At 36.2% G+C, this 27,141-nt stretch overlaps 1 protein-coding gene across 1 annotated transcript in view; it reads left to right on the forward strand.

The window, feature by feature from the left end:
• The first annotated feature begins 27 nt into the window (after window positions 1-27).
• COG5 (component of oligomeric golgi complex 5) overlaps window positions 28-27,141 on the forward strand; it is a 187,616-nt gene continuing 160,502 nt past the window's right edge. Inside the window, exons 1-6 of the mRNA XM_085298128.1 lie at window positions 28-131; window positions 915-1,054; window positions 2,036-2,093; window positions 5,167-5,221; window positions 5,318-5,387; window positions 10,969-11,089. Coding sequence (XP_085154254.1) covers window positions 56-131; window positions 915-1,054; window positions 2,036-2,093; window positions 5,167-5,221; window positions 5,318-5,387; window positions 10,969-11,089 — 520 coding nt within the window. The 5' untranslated portion in view covers window positions 28-55. The remainder of the gene's footprint in view (window positions 132-914; window positions 1,055-2,035; window positions 2,094-5,166; window positions 5,222-5,317; window positions 5,388-10,968; window positions 11,090-27,141) is intronic.

The following is a 27,141-nucleotide window of genomic DNA, read 5'->3' on the forward strand; positions in this document are numbered from 1 at the left end:
ATGGTTGCGTCGCCGCCGCTCGGGAGTGACGTGCGGGCCGTCGGCACCTGCCAGCATGGAGGAGGCGGGGGGAGGCGGCGGCGGCGGCGCTGCCGTCCCGGCGGCCTCGGCAGGGTGGTTGTGGGGCGGCGGCGGCCGGGGCGCGCAGCGCGCGGTGAGCGGCTCCGGCGGCGGCGGGCGGTTCGGCCGCCGAGCTGCCAGGGCACAGCGAGCCTCGGYGGCAGAGAGAAGGCGACACCCGGGGAACCTCTGGTTCTTCTAGCTGCGCCTGCTGACGACGGCCTCTCCGAGGGGAGGCCTCCCTCCCTCCCTCTGTACGGCTGCTCTCCTGGCGCGGGTTTGTTCACCTGCGTTCGCTCAGACGCGCGCCTGAAAGAGAGATGAAGATGCTCGATCATGTTGTTAACCGAACTCTGGCTGGKGTCTGTCCTTATTAAAAGCATTGCTGCAATACCATTTCTTAATTTAGCATTCTAGAAATTAGTACGGTTATAAAATTCTGATGTGATTTCATGGAGTTGTGGGTATTGCCACTTTGTGATTCTCGGTCTGAAGATGGTCGTGTATTTGATTCACACACAACTTCATCTTAGTTCATGAAGTTTGACAAAGAAGGTGACAGTACTTCTTACTATGTTCTATTCAAGAAAATGCTGTGGGGAGTAAAGGAATGCCTGTCTTTTTTTTTTTTTTTTTTTTTTTTTTTTTTTGTTAAAAAAAAAATCTTCAGCTTCAAGCCTGTTTCTCTTGCTTATGGTCTCTTCTAAAAATCAGCGTCTTGTTTATATTGTGCAATGTAGAGAACATGTCCTGATACATCTGGAGACACTGATGGTCTCCAGAACATGCGCTTTATGTCCACAAATATTATTTAACTGCTTTGAAACATGAAGATGAAATTTATTTTTTTTCAGACTGTTATGCTGAATTCTTCAAAGAAGATTTTGATGTCAAAACTTACACTTCTCAGTCTATCCATCAGGCTGTGATAGCTGAACAATTAGCAAAACTTGCACAAGGTATTAGTCAGTTGGATAAAGAGCTTCATTTGCAAGTAAGTTTAAAACATACTTGTTCTGGGGTGGTTGATACAGACTAGTTAAAAGTTGGGTAGACTTTTGATCTTGCTGCCTCTGCAGTTAGCCAGTATACTCAACATGTGGTCACTAAAGGTAGAAGATGCTGCAAAAGTTGTAGTGACTCTGATACCTAATTGAGTCAAGTTGAGTCTTAATATCCCTTTCAGAAAGCCATGGGCTGTTTTCCTTTGAATTTCTGCACTCAGTGTCTGTCTGCTTSGAGATTCCACTGTTCTTTGTGAAGATGTTCTCTGATGGTTTGATAGCTGATCATGTCAGCTATCAAAAAACTGTCTTTTGGGATGATGATTATGAGAAGATACTCAATGACTGAAGATAACTGAGTGATTCAGTTTGTACCCTTTCAACCTGTATTGGAGCCTGGGCTGTGATCCTTATTTTTATCTGGGCAAACATAATCTATATTAACACACCTCCACACCTTCCGAAAGAGTTTTGAGTTTGGATAGAGAAGAAAGTTTTGYGTTAGAATCCATACAAATGCTTAAGTTGACCTTGCTACAGGAATGCTTGTCAAGTTTGTCTTTAGTTTCAAAAATGTGTCCTGCATTGGTAAATTCTTAAGGAATGAGTTTTTAATAYTTACTTCCAATAAATAAAGAATAAAATACTAAAAATGTGACTATACATTCTTATTTGGCAATTAACAAGCTTACATTTGTGGTGGTTGTTATATATGAAAGTGTGTTGAAATGTGACTGTACTCTGCTGGCTTTAACATCTGTTGCCTGAGCTATAATAACTGACCATCTTGTAGTTCTGAGCTTACTTTTTGTGATTTAAAATATATTTTCTGGAAACCTTTTCATTTTKAAGTGTGGCCACTATTTCCTGTGTCTTCATAATGTAGGAAGATGATGATGTTTTGATATTCCTTYGAGGCTTACATCTCCATTCTTCTGTGATGACTTTGTTTTTTCCKCTTTTATTTTAAGGTTGTTGCAAGACATGAAGACCTGTTGGCCCAGGCAACTGGAATTGAATCCCTGGAAGGTAAATACATTCATATTCTGCTTGGTGGTTCTTATAACTGAGAAATTGYTGTTAATGTCTGCACAGGTAATGTCATTCACTGTCCAATTTGGCCCTTAATGYTACCTGTTACAGGACTTCTTGAGGAGTAACATTTGGTCGTTCTTTTTAACGTCAGCAGAGGGAGCTCTAGGGAGAAGAGTCRGCTGATACTTCTCTGGAAAGTATTTTGGTGATCGGTCCTGAGCAACTTTAACAATCAAGTTTTTCTGACCTTTTAACGTATTTTTCTAAATAAGCCTAATTTTAGTGGAACATTAACTAATATCTGCTGCCRTAAGTATGAAGCTTGTAAACATTGCATGTGCATTATCGTGAAGTCCACAAATCTTAACTAAAGAGGCTTTAATACATAATCTTAATTGCRTAGTTTTTGTTTGTTTCTTTCTTTCTTTTTCCTGGAAAGAGGCTACCAAATTTAAAACATGCATTTATTTTATTCCACAGTTTAGGATCTGTCCTTTAATAGAAATTGCTGATTTAAAGAGGCCTTATCTAAGAGCTWTTGAATCTGTACGGAAAAAATGGTTATGATATAAGGTAGTCGTGCTAGGAGCACTGTAGACCTCTCATTCTGCTCCCTGTTACTTGCCAGGGATTTCATATGTTCTTCTTTCTTTGTGCAGGAAGATACTTCTGTTACATGTGCTTCTTTGTATATATGTATAAACCATGGGATCTATGCATCTTCCTTCCCCTGGCCGTTTTATGACTTGATAAGTATCTTCATCCCTTCTTACACTTTAAGATTTTGGCACAACCAGCTGCTTTCTGTTCACTGACTGTTATGTCTCCTGAGTCTTTGGAACTTGTTGGATACRGTATTCAACTGTAAACATTTACATATAGATATAAAACAGAAAAATGCCTATTTAATTTAGCAATGTTAACTCCCAAACTGCTTTTTGAACAGTGGAGGGAAATTAAGGCATAGGAAGACTTGAATCTGCATTCACCCTCCACATAATAGGGAATCTGTATTCTACATCATTCCATCATCTCCTAGTCATCTCCTAGTCACAATCTCCAGCTTCTGTTCAGTGGAACTGTGTTCTGAAATCCTGCTTGTTTCTCAAGGCATTCCTTCCTAGAATAGSTATTTGTGCACTTCATTCTGATGAATGAATGGAGTGCTTCCAAACAGCTATTCAGTTTTGAAAAACTTCTATAAGGCAAACTTAGTAAATTATGCATGTTATACAGCTAATAATGCAGAGCAAAATTAAAATCTAATCTGCCTRAAATTTGTTGATGCCTCTTTAGAGAGGGTTGTGCTCTTTAAGAAGTCTCCTCTGCGGGTGAGAGAAGTAGAATCGTGGAAGGGTTCTAATCCTGAAAAGCATTTGACTTTTGAGATATCAGTAGAAACTTCAGTTCTGTAGTTAACAAGGCAGGATGCCAGGAAAATCAAAAGTCTACACACAAAAGGATGATGTTTTTTAAGTTTTGCAAAACTTCTCTTACCTCTTCTTAGTTTGTGCTACGCATAACATGATACGGTCACTGTTAAAGAAACACTGAACCAAGATTCGTAAGAAGGAAGAAAAGATTAATGTCAATAGAAATACTAATTATGAAGGTAAAAACGTACAGCTCAGGGCATCATTGTACACTTATGAAAACTATCAAGTGAAGCTTATGGAACTAATTACAGCACGCACGATCATCTGAATGTGCAAAGTGGATCAGATTAAACATTTACAATAAATCTTCCTCAACTAGTAGAATAAATTACTGGAGACTAGCTTTCTTTTTCAGGTCTGTGCACTTTAACGGTACAGTAATCTGAAATACATGCTCTTTTCTGGTTCATTAGCTCAAAATAGGCTAAATAGCATCATCCCATATCTTATTCAGCAGACACAGGGTAGATGCCCTTCTCGTCCGTCCCAATTCTGCCCTCTGGCAAGAGGACTGCTGTATGCTTGTATAGTAATGTAACAGTAATAGTCATACCAATGTCATGTTACTGGCCCTCTACCATTATTGCAGTGTAGAGTTGAAAATTCAACCCATTCAGCCAACTTTTCCTTGTATCTCATATCTTCATCTCTTGATGTGCGAGAATTGCATGCTTGCCATTGCATGTATGCATGTCAGAGGTCTCTTGAATCTCTRTAAGCCAAGCTARTAATTTTGAAATATGGAGAAGATGRGAGTTGGCATATTTATAAGAGATGCATGAGATATAGTTCCTGTACAGAGCAAGCTGAATATGAACGACTAGATTAGCAGTAGTTCTGYGTGTCTTCTGTCTTTCTATATTGTATTGTAATTTTGACCAATATGATGAAGATATGCTTGTAAACAAGGCTTTATGAAAATGTAGAATGTTTGAGAATGCTCACAATATCTGAAACAAAAATAGTTTTATAGGTCTGGGTTTGCATAACTTAATTAAATTCTCAACAGGCTGATTCTATATTGTAAATAATGGCTACTACCCTTGATCACTTTGTTTRGAATTTAACAGGAAAAGAATGAGCATACTTATGGGCTTTCTTTGTGCTGCTTTGCTGAACTAATATGGAGCAARTGTGATTAGGGTAGTTGGCTCTATTTGTATCTAAATTAGATAATCTCACAATGACATTGATATGTTACTTTTAGCTAAAGAAGCTAAAAGAAGAAAATTTTGAAATAGAACTGGTTATTTTCTCACTCTTCTTTGTGTGTTGGTTTCTCTGAATTGAGTATGACTTTATGTTGAAAAGGTTACACAGTCTTTGTATGTTATGTACAGGTATATGTACCAGGCGATATGTTTTTGAACAGCAGTCCCAATCATCATTCTCTTAGAAAGTGACATACTCTAAATAGCTTATTTGAAACTTCACTCTGAAGTTCATCATATGCTATATTTGTTCTGTATGTTTGTGTTCTCCACCAATAAATTTTCCATAACATTGAGTAATTGATTTATTACCTGCTCAGTTTATTTCAAAATAGGCAATGTCTCGTTCGTTTCACTCTGTCTGCATAGTTCCTTGTATAGTTGATATGTTACATGTAACACATCTGCTTTATTTTACAGGTGTCCTCCAAATGATGCAGACCAGAATTGGTGCTCTACAAAGTACTGTTGATAGGTATAGCATTCATTGTAATTGAAAAGTAAAAATTCTTAGTTGTTCTACCATGTTATTTATTACTRTTTCCATAAATAACTCTCTTCTTCTTTTTAGAATTAGAGTCAAAATTGTTGACCCCTACAACAAAATAGTATCTCGCACAGCTCAGCTAGCAAAGCTTCAAGTAAGTTGTRTTAAAAATAAGTTCTAAAAATCATGTTTGTTTCCTAATTTTCTAGCGCATGCAAAAAGATGAATTATCAGATRTGGGCGGAATTTGCGTATTCTGAAAGACTGTAGTTTGTTTCCAGAATTTCTTGATGAATTTAAGTATTTGTGTGTCTCTTCGTGAGCTCATAAGAAGTACTTCACGTTGAAAATTGGGAAACTGAAATTAACACTAGTTAGGTTAATTTTTGTACGGATAGAGAAAAGAATGAAGGGTTGTAAGAATACAGATTAATTAAGCTGTCATTACTGTTTGTGTATTTTCAATATGTAATGTTATGGTGCAATTTTGTAGAASTTTTTCTCTTAGTTAATGCACATTTAACTACAGTTTAGTATAAAGAGTTTGGGAATAAAATCTTTAAAGATCAGAAGTCAGAAGGCAGCTTCTGGAGCTAACGGTGGTTCTGGAGTTTAAAAAATGTTAAGATATGTCTTTATCCCTGTCCTTAAATATAAGTGAAGTTTACAGAGAATGTAGTTGCTTGTTAGAAGAGGGCAGAGGGAGAGAGCTTTTCACAAGCAGGGTGCAAGAAGTATCAAATACTTCTACTGTTAAGTTTTATAATAGTGGAGAGCTATTTCATAGATCTTCAGGAGTCATGCAGCTAGTGTAACTGTTGTGGTCTGAAAAGCRACACAACTCCAAATCTCTACATGTTAAATGACGTATTGGTTGAATTGTTTCTATTTACAAATTTACCTTAGCTTTACAGAACTTTAATGGCTGAAATTTGAGCTGCAGATATGAATTCAAGTAGATTGCTGTAAAACAGCAGTCACCCACAGATGACAGAGTAGGTGAAGCTGAACTATCATGCAGTTTCTAATCAGTGCTGGTGGAGCAACTGCTCTAGTTTCTTGGTCAGAGTTTTGATATTTCCTACATTACTTTCAGTAACRGTGAAATTCAGCAGGAGGCTCTTAATATTCTGTTCGACCAGTTTGTACAGCCCTTTTCCTGTTCTTTTCAACTCCAGCTCTTGTTGTTTTTGCTGCTGGGACTTCCATGTGGCAAATTAGRTGCAGGTTATTTTTGTTCTCTGATGTATGTTGCAGTTGTGGAAAGGATTGGAGAGATTTACGCTAAAGGTGACGATCACATTTACCCTGACCTCACACAAAGTCAAAATCTGGAGGGATCTCTGTCCATGTTCAKAGACTCTTCTTCTCAATGTTTCTCGTGTGCTCTTTGCTTCCTCTGTGTTGTAGCAGGGGTATGGCCATACAGAGGTTACTTGTGTTATTCTGACCTTAATGTAGTCTGAAAGCAGCATGCGCCCAGGGGCCAACTTCAGTGTTACTCAGGCTGTGCCAGGGAATTTGAAGTACCTGAATTGTCTTGGCTGTGGACTTACCTTGTTCTAAACCATGATGAGAAAGAAGTGCAGGGTAAAGGGAGCCTCCTAGGCTACCCATCCTGGCAGATTGTGCATCCAAACCTGCCTCCTTACCTCAAGATAGAAGGATGACTCCATTTTCTCCGTGAGAGCCTGTCCTCTCCATGAGAGCTGCTGCCCCCTCCTGTATTGGCAGACCTATTGTGAATGCTGTTAGTGCTACACTACTGGAAAGAATTGAAACTTGGGACACCCAGATTGTGAAATGAAGTTGGAGTTAAGGAGAGTTGAGTCAGCAGGCCTTTGAAATCTCAGCATTCCTATATCCCAACACACTGATGTTTTGTCTCTCTACCTGGCCACCTTGTTTGTTCAGGAAGGAATGGCATCAGCATAGCAAACAGTTTGCTTTTTGGCTGTAGCACAGTTYGTGACATGAAATTGCCTACTTCTGTCTCAAACATATATKTGAGACTAGTAGCCTGGGACAGTTTAAAACTTWAAAATTTACTTTTTCTACTAACTGTACATGAACTGTCTTTTTTTWAAAAAAAGAATAGATGACTGGTAAAAGACATTGCTGACTGTCAAAGCTCACAGGGTTGRCCAGGTATGCTTTGCTTCACTGTAGAGTTTAAGGGCCTCTTATATTCACAGTTGTGCTATTTCAGTGCTTCTRTATTGATTGCTATGAGACTGCTCACAAACTTGAGGAATATTTGGTTTGCATAAAGCTGGATTTTGCCATCCTTAATTGTTTTTAATATAGTCTGGCTTTTTCATAAATATTCTTGCTGCAAATTTGTTGTCAAACTTCAAATCTAGTCCTGAATTCTAAATCTCTACTTCGTGCTTGTTTATGTTGTGTCTTCCTCTGCTCTTACAGCTTCATGGCATCCCAGGGAAGCAGTAGACTTGCAAAGCTTACTTCCTACTTTAAATCATACTGTCCTCTTCAGAGCACATTCATAGTCTTTCCTTGGCGGATCACAAACTGATTGAGATTAGTTAACAGCTGAAATATGTAGTTGGAAAATCTGTACTTTAGAGGGTTGTTTTCTGTTCAGCTCCGTCTAACCAAGTGTTGCTGCCTGTTTTCTTAATTTCAGATACTTGTTTTTAAAAATTCCTATAATACCTGATTATTAAAGCTTTTTATTTTTAAAAAAGTTATTTCTGTATTTTAAAATTATTCACTTTAAAATCTTCACTAATAACAGATTTCCTGTTGGTACTGTAGTAGCTAAATAGAAATGTAGTGTGAAGAATGATCAGACAACTAACTTTCTTCAGGATTCTGCTCTGTATACATTCAATTGCAAATATGGTCTGGCAGAAGTAGGCACAGTTTCAAGTGRTCCTCTTTTTATAATTGTCATTCCCAATAATTTCTTAAAACTAACCCGAGATTAAAAAGAGGGTTTATGGTTGTTTTAATTATAGCAATAATATCTCTCTTAGTGTTGATATGCTGCTTTAAATTTCAAAAGATAACCGTAATGTAATTTCCAGAAGAATCAAGTTTTATTTCTGATCTTAGTAAAACCACCGCCTTTTTYKRAWTWAWTYMWKSYTKRAMMRKWGRAWTTTTTTCAGGAAACATTYGCTGACGTAGTATACTTCTGTAAAGCTTTCATCCAAGAAGGAATTCATTCAGATGCTTGTTGTGCACATGGTCAAATTTGTTTTTTCATATCCCATAGAGTTAYATGATCTAGCATCAATGAACTACCCCACTGTTAGATAATATATTGCATTCTTGTACAACAACTGAGAGTTTTGTTAAGCTGAAYGTTCCGTTAAATGGAAATACAGATGAAACAGAATTTTTGTCAAGGTGCAATGTGGTAACGATCACYATGAAGTTAAGAGTGYGTCTTATTTTCAGTGTACTTTGATTTTTTTTTTCTCCCCTCTTTTTTTTTTCTAGTTCAAGGGCTAAAAGTTAAAACTTTGTCTTTGCTTTTGCATGTAACTTTATTAATCTCTCAATCAATTCGTTAATCCTTTTAAAAGGTAATTTGCTATGTTTGTTTCTTGGGATGAGAGATAATGAGCAACAATCGAATGAAAACAGAATTGTCCTTTGGCATGTAAAGTAAAAGATGGTCAGAAGATAACTGAAGCTGAATACCTAGGAAAAAACTAGCCAGGGGTACACAATTGGATTAGAAAATAATTACATTTGAAAGCGTAGAAGTAATACAGTGCCCTTTTCTTTGGTGAAGTGCAGTGTGCTATATGAAGCTATTTTTCATTCCTCTTGGAGAAACTTCGTTCAAAGATGTGAAGGGCTAGATGAATTAATAAAAATAATGCTTTAATGTCTCAAAGTAGTATAAGCCCCACTTGATTCTTACTAATGATAATAGAAATCATGTGGTTAAGTCCCCTTCTAATGCTTAGGAAACCTGTGCTTCAGACTCTCTGATAGTGCCAAAAGCAGTGAGAGTAATTGTGTTTTCAGTGATTTGTCTCAGTGGGGCATTTCTTAATTTTTCTCTTCTATTGTGTCTAGATTTGAATAACACTAAGCTACAAATACTGTATTTTCATTGGTTTGTGCTAGCTTGCCAAAGAGATTTACCAGTTATTCAGTTCAGTGAATATTTGTTGAAATGACTCACTTGTGTATGTTTTCGTATGTGCACTTTAGTGTTGGTTTTCAAAACATTAACCTGAGTTTAAAAAAKGGGTTGAAAGTCTGTCAGATACTGAATATTTTGTATATGTGTATGTAACACAGATTAATTTCATTTTGCTGTTCATAACAAATATTTTGGCAGACTTTCTCTTCAGTAGTACTTCACATTCCATGTTTACCTCCCATCTCCATCATCTGCAGTCAGATTAACAAGTTTCACAGTGATGCCTGTGACTGTATTGAAATTCACATATTTTCTTTACCTTCACCTAAATTACATTTCTGAACTCTGCTTTAGATTTTATCCATTCCAAAATGTTGCTTCTACTACTGCATGAACCTTCTGACTTGACTGACCCCATCCAGTCCTAATGAACTCTGTATGATCGCTCTTATTTCTATGATCTATCTCAGAAATGTTCTTTTTTTCCRTAAAGACTTCCAGGCATCTTGAATACTCTTCCTGTTGCTATGTACTTCTAAACAATCCTTTCCTAGGAAGGACCTTCAGTAGATTTGTTTATGCCTTTACAACAGTGTATGTACTTGCCATGGGGATGAATCAGTCAGTATAGAAACTTGTGGTTGATGTGTTTTTTATATTACATGACAAGCAGGTSATTTAAATAGTTGGTGTAGTGTAAAACTGACTTTTGTACATCTACAGTAGCAGCTTGTACTTGATTCGTACCTACTGTCATCAGAACTTTCTTTCATTGTAGGACTTCACAGAATCCATTATGTGCCTAGTGTTAACTCCTACTGTTTGTTTGTCCCTATCATTTACTGCATAAAAGGAGAAAACCTGTTTCAAAATGTTAGTTGAGTGAAAAGTTGTGAGCTTATTGTATTTGCTTAGGATATCYGCAGTGCTTTTACTCTGAATTGATGCTAATGAAAGCATAAATGAATGTTTTATGAAAATTTACATACACATATTTCTGATCATTTTTTTAGTCAAGAATGTAATAGTGTGAGTTAACAGTTGTTGGAATAAGGCTGACTGGCATTACAAAATTTTTGATGAAAATGATTTTTTACATACATTCTCACCATAAATATCAAAATATGCAACAGCTTTGAGCCTTTAAGTTTTATTGTCCTCTGAGGCAAATGTTGACATTTTCTTTCTTATTTTACAACAGTCTTTGATTGGTAAAGCCCACTTCTTAATTTTACTAAAGTTTGGGGAGAGGAGGAGTCTTAAAGTGCAAAATATAAAATAAAACTCGCTTCTGGTTATAAATAGAACGTGTCTTTGTCTTAGGGTTCTGATTTCCTCTCTTTTTTTTCTAGTAATGACAGCATAATCTCAATACCACTAGGAATGTAATTTCCAATTTTTGAAAGTATTTATTCTATTTTGCATAAAATTTGCAAAAGTAATCCTTAAAAAGGGGGATTTTGATTTTCGTCAATCCCTTGTTTTTATTCACATTCATACTTTAATTTAGGAGACACTTTTAGTTAAGATATTTCTAGTTTTGAGGCCTAAAATTATATGGTCAAAGTGTGATGACAATGTCCCCTAATGCTGTGTTTTTTTTCTGTAGGCTGCGTGTGACTTGTTGCGGAGAATAATACGCATCTTGTATCTCAGTAAGAGACTTCAAGGACAGCTGCAAGGAGGAAGCAGAGAGATAACAAAAGCTGCCCAGAGTCTCAATGAACTTGGTGAGTCCTTCTTAGTTATTTTTGGAGGCGTTTTTAGCTTGTGTTCTCATGGCTTTCTCTGATTTTTCCAAGTGAAACACTAGTGTAATTCCTAAAACATTTTACTATAGTTCTCAGTCTGCTTTCTGATTTAAGTTGATACATGATGGCTAGCATTAGTTCCCTCAGTGTTTTTTTTTACCTTGACTTTTCCAGATACAGTTATTGTATGGTAATAACTTTTGGGCAACTATTGGGAGGGGACAATTATTATATATTTTCTTTTTTGGCTTGTGCTTGTATGAAATACCTGAAGAGGCAACAGATTGCATGTTTAGCTTTTGGAAATCATTGCATTATAATAAGATATAATTTAAATTATAGTTTGCATCTCAAAAAATTGTTTGGCTTTGTGATCTTTATGAAAGCTATCTGTGGTATGGCATACAAATGTCTAAACTAATTCAGATACTGGAAGCATTTTGCTGCCCTAGTGACTAATTTATCCTGCTTTTTACCAGGTTCTAGGAAAAGGGGTAAAGTAGTTCACATGACACTTGGGTTGTACTGCTAGACTGCTTTCAGTATCTAAGCTAGCTTGGTTATTTCCACACTGTGCTTCAGGATGCATTGAAGAACCTCACATTAGTCTTGGAGATCTGTCATTGCTGTTGTGTAGGTAACTTGCCAGCTATTTCTCTTTTGGTTTAATGGTATTCAAATTTCAGCTTCCAAAAATAGGTTGGGGGAGGGTTGAACTATCAAACATTCAGAATCAGCTTGAGGTTTATTGTGCATATTTGTCACTACTGTTCTTTTCGTACTGTGTAATCAAAAAGTTATTAGACAATGATTTAGTCTTATAATTAACAGATGCTATGTTGCAAATGGAAAGTTGATGTATTTATTTAGTATAACAGTTTGACTGAAGCACTTGAGCATCAATTGTAGCATTCTAAGACAGAATGTTTTTTTCCAGTGTGTCTTTCTGTTTTGGGCTCCCCTTCTGGGTTCATGATAAATAAAGTAAATACTGTCTCTTAATTACCTGAATTACAAGTCTTAGGGGATTACTGTGAATGATAGTCTGTTCAAATAATTAGTGTAGTTTAATGGCAAAATCTGATTTTTTTTTTTCTCCTTATGCAATTTTAAAGTTTTTTTTTTTAATTTCATTACTCCCCCCCCTTTTTTAATTATTGAAAAAAATCTACTTTCTTGTGTTAAAGTGTCACAGTTTTTTGAATTTATTCTTACAAATACTTGGTTTTTCTCTGAATCGTATTCAAACCTGAGTAATTACTATCGTTGAATATAAAAGGAAGCGTGTGTCCTTAGGAAGTGCTTTTGAGTTTCATCCTACAGTCTACAGGGGGAGCCCTGTGGCCCTTAATTTAATTCTGGGTGGCCTGTGGCCAGATGAAATCTAGTCTCCTGTCATTTGTCCTTTACCCTCTTTTTCTGATATCTCTTCCTTTTTTTTCTCCCTTTTCTCTTCATCTACGTTGCTCCCTCATCCCTCATTAGCTCTCCGTTGCCCACTACAATCTTACCACCTCCCAGGTGGCCTCTGCTCGGCGCTGCTGGCCATGGAGCCCAGGCTTTGGTGCACCTGAGCGCTTAAGAACACCCCTGGTGAGGCCAGAGCAGCAGAGAGGGTGAGGAGCGTAAGGAGCTGGAGGGGTCCTGCGTGGTGACGTAGTGGTTTACTGGATGTAGCTTGGAGTTCGAGGTGTGGCCAGGGCAGTGTGTGTGGGGAAGCACTCTCCTGTCCTCGTGGCCTTGGGAGCACTGGGCGGTGTGGGTCGTCTGCGGGGTGGAGGTGGTGGTGTGGGGCAGTCGGGCAGAGAGGGTGCAGGGGCTCGAAGTGAGCTTGCAGAAAGCTGTGCTTTGGCCAGGTGGGAAGCGCGATGTAGTGCGCTGTGGCACCGAGGGTGGGACGCCCGGGCACGGGCACTGGGTGCTAGCTGCTTGGTGGTGGTATAAAATACATTTTATAGTCAGTTGTGGTTTGAATATTATTTTGCAGTGAGGGGAAAAGGCATAAAACTATAAAATCTTAGAAGTAGATTGAAATAGGGATTAATCCTCCTTTGTCAGAGAAACTACAAGCAACAGTAGCTTTTACTGACAAGGGTGTTTTTGGCTGCTAGGCCGTAGAGCTCCAATCCAGTTGATGCCATTAGGTACTGTAGATCTACTCTGAAAGCATTTAGTAATATTTTTACTGAGAGCTGCACTAAAAGCTAAAGCAGATACAAAATGCCTCTGTGTTAAACTTCTAGATTTGTTGAAATTGACTTTCCAACTTGGCATAGTAAGAAGAAAAAGTGAATTCTCTTTGTAATTCTTTAGAGATGAAATGCTATTGTATTTTAATGAAAGTATTTAAATATTTAAAAACTTTTCCACTATATTCCTTTCTTTTTCCCTCCCCTTCTCCCCCTCACTTTGTGTCTTCCAGCAAAGTGGAAACAGAGCTGTGGTAGTCCATTGCATAGGCTATTGGCTGTTTCTCTTGTGCTCATTCTTCATTCATATTACATAAATCTTGTTCAGCATATGGGCAGGTAAAGAAAGCAGCCTGTTCAGATGTCAGCACAGTGCCTAGCACAGTGGGTTACATGTCCTGATTAGACTTCTTGGTGACACTTCAATAAAAATATTTCGTAAGGTGAAATAGGAGCATTTCTAAGCAAATTTAAACAATATCACGTGACTAGAAGAAGGTATATTACATACAGTTCCCGTGCACAGAAGGAATTTTGCAAGCATTAAGAAATCTGGTGTCTTTATATGAGTATGTAGAAATTATTGTCTCGGAAAATGGTCTGAGCAAATGAAGATTTAAAAAATTCTTAGCTGTGGAACTAATGTCTAGTTTGACTCTTTAATTCCATCTATCAGTTATGGAGCTGGCTTCTGGACAGTAAGAAATTTATATTTTTTGTTAGATACATATAACTGATGTTATCATTATTCATATAAATGCCTAGTTGTCTTTTAATTATAATAAACTAGTCTCTGTATATGATTCTGTTATAATTTATTTCACAGTGAGTGAATTTATTTGCTTGAATGACCTTGTGTGCATGTAAAACTTTGAAATAGGCTCTCACAGCAGCCATAATTTTACTCTTTTGTACACCCAGACTTAATCTGTGACTAGGCTATGCAGCCATAAAATGAAGATGAAATGATCTATTGAAATTCTTTTGAGGTGTCCTGGAGCAGCTTCTTTGCTAAGATAGTACTGACTTTCATGCAACTTAGGAGAGGAGAGGATGGGTGGAGCTGTGACCATGACCTTACTTTAAATGTAAATGATGGTAGGGTAAGAGGCAAAATATCATCAGATAGGGAAGTMTATTTAAAATGGAAAAAGCACTAGATAGATAGCATGATCTTTACAACGACGTAGTAAAGCTTGCATACGGCAGTTACTTAGGCTTAAGACAATAAAGGACTTGAACTTCCAAGCAATAAAGCTGAGTTTGGCGAGCACAAAGACAAGCATGTTGGATAGAAAAAAAATGAAATTGGTTAAGATATATATGATACTAGGTGAAACAGAGTTTAAAAGAAGTTTATTTGACTGTGTCTGAAAGGCCCTAAAGTAGCTGGCATAATGTAGGTAGCAGTAATGCCGTTTTCTAAAGTGCCAAGAAAAGTGACAGTGATCTTGGACCTGAAAAACTCTCCTGTAAGGACTAGAGAGAGGGAGAGGGAGAGAAGAAAAAAAAATAGGAAAAAAAAGGAGTCTTCATCTTTATAAGAAAAGCATGATGGGGCATGACATCATTTATACAAGGAAAAATCTGGATACAGGTATGTCTTTTAGAATCAAAATAACAAGCAATGTAGGGGAGTAAATGACCTCTTGTCTGGCTGCCTTAGAGTGTTGCATTGGTGGGACCTTATGCCTCATCCARTATTGCAGTTTCTCTCTTTCAGTGTACTTTTTCTAGTATTCCTTCCACGTGCGGCTCCCTGGAGTTTCTGCTGAAAGGGAATGCCATTGTAAAGATCATGAAGCTATCTATAGTTTTACAACTCTTGTCACCCAGTTTGTATCATACAGTAAWACAAGATACGCTTTATAGAGGGAAAGAATTAATTTTCTCTGTAGAAATTCACAGTTTCTTTTTATACTGTGTTCTTGTAGAACATCATTATATGGTGCAGTAACATTACATGGTCTGTCTTTGAAAATGCTTGTGACGTTAAACAGAGTAAAAACTCTCTAAGTATTTTAAACTTAAATCTAGTTTCTTTTTTTTTTTTCTGTGTAGCTGTTAAGACATGGACTTATTCTGCAGAAGGAAGAGTATATTTCTTTGAGTGCATACGTATATATCTGTATATTTAAATATTTTAAAGATATAATTTTTATGGCTTTCTGTAGGACGTTCCCTCTTGCTGTTCTAGAACAGCTCTTTGAATTCTGTTGCTGTTAAGATATCTAGTAGGCTATGGGTGTTATTTTTTTTTTCTTCCCTCTTTTTAAATGATAACTTCATCCCAGTGTATCTCAACTGGTTTTGAGAGTAATCTCATTGTTCTTAGTGATTATCTTTGAGAACTCCTGGMGGGGGAGAGAAATGAGATTCCAGAAGACTGGAGAATTTATTTTACTGAAAATAGATCTTACTGGTTCCTATTTTTATTTAGACATCTCAAATTAACTTAACTTCCTTAAGCAAACAGACTGTGGAATAAATAAATTATTTGTAGGAGTCTAGAATATAAAAATGCCCTTTAAATAGTAGACCACATAAATTTGTAAAGAATTAATCTTATTTAATCAACCATGTTTTCTTCTTTGGCAGCGTAACAGGTCTTTTGACGAGAGAGCAATGACTGTACTGTATTTTGACTTAAATAAGGCTCTTGACACTGTCCCCCTAGCAAGCTAGAACAATATAATCCAAATGAAAATATTGTGCAGTGGATGTAGCAGTTTTGAGAAAATTTTACCCCAAAAGTAGTCATCAGTTGTTCATTGTTGCGCAGCAAAATTGAGCCTTAGTTTAAATATGTTCTACACCTGGCTATTTTCTCATTAATGATTTGAATGATGTGATATGGTATATCCTTATCAAATTTACAAGTAACAAGCAGGAAGGAATGGAARGTATATTGGGAAACAGAATAAAGAATATTCTTAACAAATTGCAGATCTGTCTTGGTTGAATTGTTTCCCTTTATTTTTCTAGCAAATTGCAAAGTTCTAGCAATAAATAGTACTAATTAACAGCAGAAATATGAGAAAAGAGTGTTTAGGTAATAGTTCTGTAGAGAGACTGGGGCTCAGGTGGAGGTCAAGTTGAGGGCAAGCCACTTGTTCACTTGTGTTGTAGCAGCATGGTATGGTTGGCAATGAAATTCATATCAATCCTTCTAAGAAAGGATATTGTTTGCAAGGTACTTGAAGTAAATCTTCTTTTGTTCATGCTTCAGCTGGAGTATCAAGTCCCTTTTGAGGCACCTCATCTGAGGAGGATGTAGGTTAACTAGAAAAAATCCTAAGTACGGCATGATGATGACTGAAGATCTTCACGGTGGATGGTGGGAGGAGAGTGAAAGTGTGAGGCTCTTCACCTCAGAGAAGAGGGGACTGAGAAGCAAAGTAAAATTCTTCAGATAAAAGCTGTTTCAAATAGGAAGGGAGTAAATAGCTCTCCATACCCATTCTGATCGCAACAGAAAGTAATAATCCTAAACTAAACCAAAGGAAACTTTATGTAAAATGTGAGTGAAAGTGTCTGCAAGGATAATTTCAGCCTATTAATTTCAGGTGAGCCGTGAAATCTGAAATGGATTTTAAAGTCTTTTAAAAGCAGTTTAGACAAACATATATTGGGAAGAGTTCAGGTACAGGTGCTCTTGCCTTGAAGCAGGAGGATGAGTAAGTTGACCTGCTACTTACTTCCCTTTTCCCAGAGATGTAACAGAAAAGTGTGTGTGTGTCTATAAAATATACATAACATTAAGCAGTCCAGCTAAAAAATAAGTTTGCCTTCAATAAGTTGGTTTGCTGGGCTGCTGGGCACTGTGCCCCATTACCTCCTGGAATCTTAGGATAGTGTGACTGGAAGATTGATATCATTACATTAGTTCAGCCTCTTATCACTCCTTCAGATGAAATAGTAGATAAACCTCCTCAAAGACCTTCAGCTCACCTGTCTGACCCAAGTACTTTTGTTCCGAGTACTCATTTTATGACTGACATTAAGTTAACTTCACACAGCTCATCATATTACCAGAGWGCTGCAAAAATTGACCTTCAAAATCTTATGTCAAAACTCTCTAGGAGAATGCATTGAGCATAAGAAGGAAGGAGGTACTGACTGTGTGAATGTAAATACCATACTTTTTTACTTTGCTAAAAAAGAAGGCAAGCTATCAATTTCCCAGCCAGCTGTTTTCAACAAAGATGTTAAATTACTCTTAAGTTTTTAATACTTGGGAATTATGATGAGTAGTGTTTTGTGTTTATCAAAATACTAAGCACTATTGGTCAGTATTCAGGAAACAAATAACAGTTCTGATTTGTTTGAAACATATAACTCCCTTTGAGTAAACATTTGCACATAGCTATTTTATGCCAGTTATCCATAGCTATTGAAAATTATAATGTACCTATTGTTTCCACAGTTTGCACTTTTGTACAGATGCATAACAACTATAACATAAGCATTACTAAAGTTACAGTGATACTCTGCCAGAAATAAGCTGTCTGAACATCTGCCATAGATTGTGCAGTAGCTGTCATTCACTGTCTCCCTTTTCTTTCCATAGCATATTCAGAGATTGACTTTTTTTTTTCTCCTATTGCAGGCAAAAATTTAGAGTGTACAATTGCAGAGCTAGATCTTGTGCTAAACTAAGTTACAATTAAGCCGAGGAAGGACTGTGCTATCATGTTTCTGAGCTCTTTGACTGCTAGTACATAGAGGAGACAAATGTGTTGTTATTAATATTGCAGTGCATAATTTCTCAAATAGGAATCAACACAGATCAATCTAGAGGGAAAAATTGCTTTCATGGCATTTTTGCTTAGGGGTATAGATGCATTACAATTTACTGAATTGTACAAGACCTGATGTCCTCTAAAATAGTCTAACATATGCCTATGTAGCACAATGCAGTGTTCTGTAGGAATAACTGAACTAATTTGATTAATAGAAATTATATAGCCAGGCTACTGTGGTGCTTTGCCTGCAGTATTAGTCCTGCTGAGAATGACTTAACTATATTAGTGGCTCAGAGCCATCTGCAGYATTTTTGAATGCCACTGGTTTAGGTGGTATGTCTGCATCCCTAGTAAGTGCAAATATCTTGCTAAGAGGTTTTTTTCACCCCTGGTGGTGTTAGCAGCATCACTGCCAGACCTTTATTTGAATGCTGAAATTATTTGTGTTATAAAGTGCACTGTCTTCCTGTAGTTCAGTGTAATCTCTGCGTCCTTCAATTTCATGATGTTCGTTTCAGTTGGTTAATTTTGCCTAAGACTGTGTTACCATAAGATTGAGGTTTTTATATATTAAAAAAAAAAGGAGGGATCTGTACAAAGTTTTCTCTGCAGTATTCTGTGGCAAAAAGCTATTTAGTGGGAAGGTCAAGTAGACATACGAATAACTTCTTAGGAAAAAGCCTTAATACTTGCACCTTTAAAACAAATAGTCCTGAACTGTTTGGAAACTGAAAATTTCATTTGGTGTTGAATGTTTGTCTTTTCCAAAATCAAACTTATGAAGCATTTAAAAAATTATGAGAAAATTTTCCACAAACACAGGTACAAGAAGCCGGTGTCACACATGAAATGTACATACAGAATACAGTCTGAACTGCTTTTTTCAGCACCTCTAGGAGAAAATGAAAATGGTAGCCTCTTGTTTCAGTTACATTGTGATTAACTGTATATGATTAATGGCCCATTTAGTCACAAAAATTGTGTACATGTATCAGGTGCTATGCTTCTCATGCAYATTGTTTACACTATCAAGATCAGATACATTACAACATTAAAATAATGAATTATTTTGCAATGTTGATAAACTATTCAATTTAAATTCATATAAGAGAGGTAATTGCAGTTATTTTAAATATTGAAAAGGAGAGTAAAACTTATTTATAATGCTTTAATTTATTATGTTTAGAAACATTCTGGTTTTACTAATTAATCCATTTTTTCAAGGAAAGGAATGCCATCAAAAGCTATAGATGATTTGTGCTAACAAAAAACCCACTTGGTTATTGAAAATACCTTGTTATTTTCTTAATATGGTTCCAGGCTCCATGTTTGCCAAAATTACCATTTGATTTATTGTAAATTAAAGTAAAATGAAGAGCTACTTGAGCTTCTGCTGAGTCACCATGTTTCATAAATTGTGCTGCACGACCAAATATTTTTGTGCAATGAATGTAGAAGCCTGTCCTTGTACTCTTCTCTAGTTGCTCTACCGCCCACTCCCTTTTTTCCTCTGTTTCAGTTATGAATACAGTCTTGCTGTATGCCATCATCTTTTGTTTTATGCCATCTTTACCTTTCATGTAGAGGTAAGGAGTCTCTATGGATTTTCATTTCTTTCCTATTGGCATTTGAAGTAATGAAAGAAGAATTCTGATAGTATGCAACAAATCCAGTAGTTTGAGCTATTCACTTTGAGATAACAAATTAATGTGCTTTTAGATAATGCTTGTAAGTATATTACAAAACAATATAATTTTTTCATTAGTAAAAGGATAATAGAGTAAACCTCCTCATCCTCTTTGAACAAGGGAGACCAAATTTGCAGATTTTTATGATCTAATGGTTTTGCTATACTTAGGATTCCTAGCTTGGAAACTTTGTTAGGCAGATTATTTTATGTAAGCAGATACTGTGTTTTACTTAACCTCTGGCATGCATTTGTTTTCTAAACATTATCAATAAAAGCAACTAAATAATTTTAGACAAAGGAAAGACTAAGGGTGATTTGATATGAGGAAAATAAAAAATTAACCCTATTGGAATTTTGTTTTTCAACATAAACCTTAAATAATAGAGCATGAATTTACATTCCCTCAGATTTTTAAAAGTTTATTCATTTAGGTTAATGTGGCTCTGATAGTTTCACTGCTGTCTCACTTTTTTCCAAATCCGTAACTATTCTGATCTCTTGAAATTTCATTTTCTTCCTACGTACAGTTCTGAAAGCGAATCTGGGTGTAATTGCAAGAGTGGATTTTCTTGATGTTTAATTTCCTTTAAACAACCATAAACATGTTTTTAAATTTGCTATATTGAGTGAATTATGAAACTATTTTTCCATATTAGCATTAAGCTGATTTCTGTTTTTGATGAGATTAGTCTTTTAGGTATATCTACTTGAAGAATTTGATTCTGCTGTATTATTAGGCATTCAAGAATTTTAGTCTCAAGTATGTAGACCTTGTCAGAGGGGTATATATCAGATATTTTAAAATGGATTTCATACTAGGCTTTTCTATCTTAAAGTGTTACCTGTTCCCAAGAGGCATGTTATTGATATCCCATTAACAAGATTGCATCAGAAGTTAATTACAGTGGGTTCAAATTGCCTTTGCTGTAGCAAACGCAGCATTTCTAGCAGTTTTTATCCTGGTTGCAAGCCTATCAAAGACTTCATTTTCCCAGTTGTTTTCTCTTGTTTCCATGTCTACAGCTGTTGTTCATTACACTTCTGGGAAACTCTGCTCTTGCAACAACCTTCTTGTCACCTGCTACTCTGAAACCATTTGCTATTCTTTCATTACTAATATMAATTATAATTCGTGTTGTCATGGCATCTAATATATAGAAGTCTTGATTKTGGACCAGGGCTACACTGAGCTAGRCTTCAACACGATACAAAGTAAAATCTGGGGCCTGRCAGCTTGTTTATTTGCTTCTAAATGTTCAGAGGACTCCAGTGGGGAAGAAATGATGGTGGACAAGAACTGAGGAAAGAAAGGGATGTAATGGAATACAAAAGAGTGCATTCAGTTTGGAGAGGAATTATTGTCAGCAGTGCTGAGTAGCTGCACCAGTAATACAGCTGATATATTAATATGCATTTAAACTCTTTTGTGTACTTTCCTGCAAATGAGGCACTAAGTGTTTGTCCTAGCAGCAGGTTCAGTTCTGTGTTTGTGATTAAGCTAGCACTGAAAAACACTGAAAGTATAGTATTTTCAGAATTCTTCAGTAATGTGTCAGACAGTTTAGTGCCTTGAAAGCAAAAGGAGAAATCTGGGTTTTGTAGACCTACCTGCATAAGGTAAATTGAAACATCAGGTTTGGGAATTTTTGAAAGAGGAACTGGTTAGAAAGGGAGAATGAAAAAAAAAATGATTGAAGTCAGAGGGAAGTTAGGATTTTTTTTTTTTTTTAATGGTTACTGAATTTAATTGTATATGACTCCAGAATCTGGAAACTAGACTTCTATTCTGTTTCCCCTCATTATAAAGTTCCCCTAATGCTTTCTTATTGTCTCCTCAGTATGGATACTTTAAGAAAATGAATTAGAGCAAGCCCATTTCTGTTTTGCTGGTAAGCAATACTTATTCCCGACCAGAAGATTAGTATCCCAGGTGGTAAAGGAGTTCAGATCTTTTTTGCTTTGTCCCTTGTTCATATTAAATGTTTGAACTGCAAGTATTTTTGTGTTTGTCAACTAAATCTGTATTCAGATTGTAGATATCAAAGGATATAGAAGAACTGTAACATAGATAATCTTATAGTTGTGAATGCCCGTGTTTAACCAAATACAGGATAAAATACAACTTCAGAGAACTGGACTGTGGAATCCAGTATAGGTCTTTTGGCTTCTTTGAGTTTTGAGACAAAGTATTCCAATACTGGATAATCATACTTTTTTGTAAATGCATGTACTTACAGCTAGAAGTGAAGGATAGTGAAGGGTTTCTGCTTTCAAGTCACAGATAAAACTTACCAAGAACTGAAGAAATTCCACAATTCCACAAGCTCTGTCTGCCTTTTGAATCTAGTCACTTGTTGTGTACTGAATTTGGATGTCTGCAATGGCTTAAAAAAAAATCGTGTTCATGACAAAGATGAGAAAAGGGGCTGAAAGAATAACCTGTAGTTGGGGGAAGAGAAAAGAGAGGATAGTTTAGTTGTGAGTCTTTGAAAGATACCTTTCTATATCTTAATTCATCAATATACTAAGTAAGGCAAGACAGAGTTCTTAGTTTATAATAATAAGTGAATGCAGAGATATTAGCAAAACTATATCTAAATCTGTGAATCWCATGGGATTGTATTCTCAGTATATTTTAACAGCTATGAAAGTTTAAGCAAACAATTAAGACCTGGGACTCAGAATGCCTATTGCAAACAAACAAGTCAGTAACTCACAAAAAAAAAAAATATCTAGTTCTGCAGACTTTAACACCGTTTGCTGCTAGAAAGATACATGTGAAAATGCAAAATCAGATCTTCACTTCTGTTCTATATGGAAGTTCTACAAGGAAATAGCAGTTTTGCATTTCAGGCAGGTCTTCATATGATCTTCACTGTCTGAAGATCTGATAAGAACTGAAATTTGTGCCTTTCTTGTTCTCTTCTTTTCCTGAGCATTTTGGAGTCAACAAAGTCTATATTTTAGATACTTGGAAATTCTGTAGTGTACTGAAACCTAGTTCTCCTGGAGCCAGTGTAATGGCACAGTAATTTCTAAAGTGATCAGGCTCAGTAGTTCAAGTAGATAATCACTTCCTCTTGGGAAGAAGTAGAAATATTTCACATATGTCATTCTCCTAGGTGAGCTTGGCTGAAAGTTGTAGGAAGTYGTGTGCTTCCTTTTCTTTATCTGTGGTAAAATTTGAGACCTAGTAAATCTGTTGAACCAAGGAACTAACAGCAAAAAGCAGTTCAGAATGTATGTCTCTCTTCTGGGAGACTGAAGAATTTATTGGTTCATAAGCTGCTGGTTGTACTGAAGAAGAATATAGGTGATTTAGAAATAACTTCAAGATTGTGCAGGTGTTGGAAAAAACAAAATCTGTTTTCTCATTTTGGACAGCCAGGTTCAGAAATTKCCAGTTAAAGTGCAAGAGAGTAGAAATAGATGAAATGGACTGGTGACATGTGATCACAGGGAAGAGAACTGAGCATTTCCTTGTCCAGAAGGATCAAGTAATGATGATAGCAAATCATGTTTGGAACGCTTCATTGGGAGTAGTGGAATAGGAATCTACAGAAGAAACTGAAGCACAGGAAGTTCTGCCTGAATATAAGGAGGAATTTCTTTACTGTGAGCGTGACAGAGCACTGGCACAGGTTGCCCAGAGAGGTTGTGGAGTCTCCTTCTCTGGAGATCTTCAAAGCCYGCCTGGATGGAACCCTGTCTAACGTGCTCTGGGTGACCCTGCTGAGCAGGGAGGTTGGATTAGCTGATCTCTGAGGTCCCTTCCAACCTTACCCATTCTGTGATATTTCAAAGCTTATTGATCAGATAGCTACCTAACAAAATCCAACATTACTTTTACAATCCTCTGAACCCACAGAAATGCATGCGTTATTGTCTAAGCATGTTTTGGGGATATGCAGCAGAAGAAACGGTGTGGTGTTACAGAAGTTCCCAAGTTGGGAAACTAGACTAGGCGTATCRTATGGCCAGTAGCAAAACATCATCAATTTCTTTCTAACCCAGAAATTGTTATAATCAGTAGGAAGACAACTATTTTGGATTCTCTTACGATAAATAAACTTATAAATTTACTATATACTCTGTATAAAGAAGCCAGTTGTTGCCAAAGGATTAATGATTATGACCATGTRCATAAGGCAAACAGAACAGACCTAGTGTTTAATGCTTCATTTTTGAAAAGAATTAGTTTTCTAATGAGAGGATCTTCTTCTGTTCAGTGGTTTGGAGAAATACATTTAGACAAACTTGAAAGCTGAAAGCTTGTTAAGAAGAGTTGRTTAGAGAATATTGGCTTTTTGGCAATTAAAGAACAGGGTAATCCTGACTTAAGGTCCATTCAGATATAGTGACAAAACAAAGACAGCAGTTATAATTGGAAAACAATGTRTAAGCACAACTGGTATGCATTACAAGAATAGAAAGTAGATATGATAAGCTTGAAGTACTCCAGAAAAATCCACGGTTGGCAGAAACCACAAAGATACCTATCATGGAAAAATCTTAATAACATACAYGTTTCAAGATTGTTCGTATCAGAATAAGGGGAATTTTTAGTAAGTACTCTTGTTTGATATTTAGACAGAAGTGGGATAGTTTTTTCTTTGATAATCTAAGAATACCATGTAATACATCCACAACTAGGGAGGATGTTATACAGATATACCAACTTCATGGAGCTATTAATTTGTAACTTCTTGTTGGTGTTCTTAGGGCACTAGGAAAAGTTGAGAAGACTTGTATTCCAACATTCAGAAAGAGAAATAGGATATTTCTTTTGAAATCAAAGTCAGTTAGACTCAAAGCTGTTACAGGAAAAATGGTAGATAAACTAAATTATTTTGAAAGAAGCAGTATAAAACTGAATGAGTGATAGTCAAATACACTTTTATGGAAAATAGCTCCTGTCAAACAAATCTGGTTTCTTTGATTACTTAGTTGAGTAAAGGAATTGTATAAAGGCATTACAGCTTTTTAGTGTATCATTTGTTCAATTTAGGTAATTTAAGTCTCTCTTAAGGTATCATTCCCTGAAGTAAGTCTTTAAATAAGCCATCTTCTCCTCACCTTACAGTTGCCCTATATTCTTGGCAGATGCTTTCTGTTGTTAGGAGAGTTGGGAGAGAGGAACAGCGGTAAGGTAGCAATGGTTTTCTGTGGATGCAAACCTCAGATTAAGGTAGACTGCTGGAGGAGAGGTAATCTGTGGGCAGGGTAGCTCATGTTAATCATATATGCATATAGTATTCTTTTTAATGAATAATCCCTATTTTTACAAATATGAAAGTATGGTATTAGACTTCCATAAAACATTGGAATGGGGTTACATCTGTGCTGGAAGTGCTTTACCAAAATTGATTTTGTTCTAGCATTTATGCAGCTACGTAGGCAAATGCATACTTTTGCATTGGTAGGGTGAAATGTGCTCTACAGGTAGAAGCATAGTTTTGTGGATACCTGTGAATAAATGCAATTATATATGTCACAGTAGGAGATTAAGTAGGCTCTGTTTCTTGAGAGGATTAAGATGGTAGAGGTGCATTCATGGGGAGAAAATAAAGGATCACAGAAGGATTCTTTGACAAGCAGAGAAAGAAATGACAAGCATTAAGGACTGGAAAGTGAAATCTGGCAAACTAGAAGGTATAAAATAATTGAAAAATGAGAGTATGTACAGAATTTTGTTTTAAGACCTCAAAGTAAAAGTAAACAGTGGTTGTTCAAATCTTGTMCATAATAACCAACTTTATCCTGTTCATGTCTAATTAAAGTGTGAGCAAGTTCAGATTAAAAAAAAATCTAAACAAATAGCTGTGAAAGAAGACTGAAACCAATCTTTGCTTAGGTCCTGGATGGAAGCCAGTATTTGTATAACTTATTTCTATCTTGCATTAACGATCAGTGAAGGTGTTGCTGTATGTAATACAAATTAATGAGTACTGCAAAATAAGATCTAATTCCTACATGTAGGAAAAAACTTTTAAGAATAGGCTGTTTTCATAGGAATAACTTTTSCTCTGTCCTGTCTCATGCGTGCAGTTTTCAAATATTAGTTGAATCAACCTTTTTATGGACTATAAAGTTTGAAAAGAAAAGTAAGATAGTCTTGGTTACCATTCCGGTTCCAAATGTTGCATTGTTCACAGGCAGCAAATCTGGTTACTTCCTTTAATATCTCAAAAGCAGACCTTCTTCTGGGTCTGCTGAAGAGCAGTGTGGTCTCTTGTTTTTCTTGTCCTTACAGGAAAAGCCTTGAAACCTTATTTAAAAAAAGGAATATCCAACTATTTTGAGACCATGCTGTTTCTAAGGCAGATTGTCTACAGTTCCAAAGAACCTCCCCCCATTTCTAGCTGACCTAACTTGCGGACTAAAAATGTGGCAGAAACTTGAGACTTTTAAACTAATCATAATTGTGACATAAAACAGTCTCAGTGATTGGTCAGAAGTTTCCTAGTTTTATTCCATTTTATTAAAACTACTTCTGGAATTCTTCATTAAAAACTGTACAGTTGTGGTAAGGTTTGTCCAAAGCCTCCAACAATATGTTAATTGTTTTAAAGATGCCTTTAATTTGTATTCTTGTGCACTGTTTTGTGCTTTATCCATCTTTTATAAGATTGCAGAGGAACTATATAATTCCATTTTATGTATATCTGAGTGTATAAAAATTACAAAACTTAAGTGTGTGTTCCAGTTTAAACACAAAGTGATATAGCCAATTTTGAAATTTCTTACAATTTGTCATTTGCATGGTAAGTTTTCAAAATATGCTTATATAAAATTCAGATGGCACTGTTATTGTTGTTAGTACATACAAATATATTCCTAGAATATATGTTGAATCTGGAAAAAAATGGTCTCTTATGATGTATTTTACTTATTGATTGCAGTAGCAACAAATACATACRCTAAATCTTATTTTAGTCACATTATACTTCATATATGTTCAGGTGTGTGTGGTATTTTGATGGAAAACTGGTTTTCTGTGTTATGTGAGAGTTCTTTGCGGTTAGGTATTTAGTCTGTGGAAGCCTCTTTCTGTTGAAGCGCATAACTTTGTTAAAACCTTCCCTCCCCCTGCAAGTCCTTTTTACGTTTTTGCCTTGTTAGTAGTTATTCATTAACAGGTTTCACGTACTAGCTATTAGAGCTGTTATGCTTCTCGTTGTGGTTAAGGATGGCAGTTTACACGGCAGTGCTTGCATTTATCTCGTGTTTTGTGATGGTATATACATTGCAGCTAGCATTTTTTCCCCCTTCCTTTTTCCCCGTGGATGTCTTTGTGCAGTGTTTTGTATACGCACACTCAATGTGCTGAGTTATCATTGGTATTGATGATGATTTCCTAATGCGGGAAGGTGTCTTTTTTTTTTTTTTTTTTTTTTTTTTTTTTTT

Source organism: Rhea americana, unplaced genomic scaffold (assembly GCF_003343005.1).
Source record: "Rhea americana isolate MKP2758 unplaced genomic scaffold, rheAme1 scaffold_1, whole genome shotgun sequence".
NCBI classification, from domain to species: domain Eukaryota; kingdom Metazoa; phylum Chordata; class Aves; order Rheiformes; family Rheidae; genus Rhea; species Rhea americana.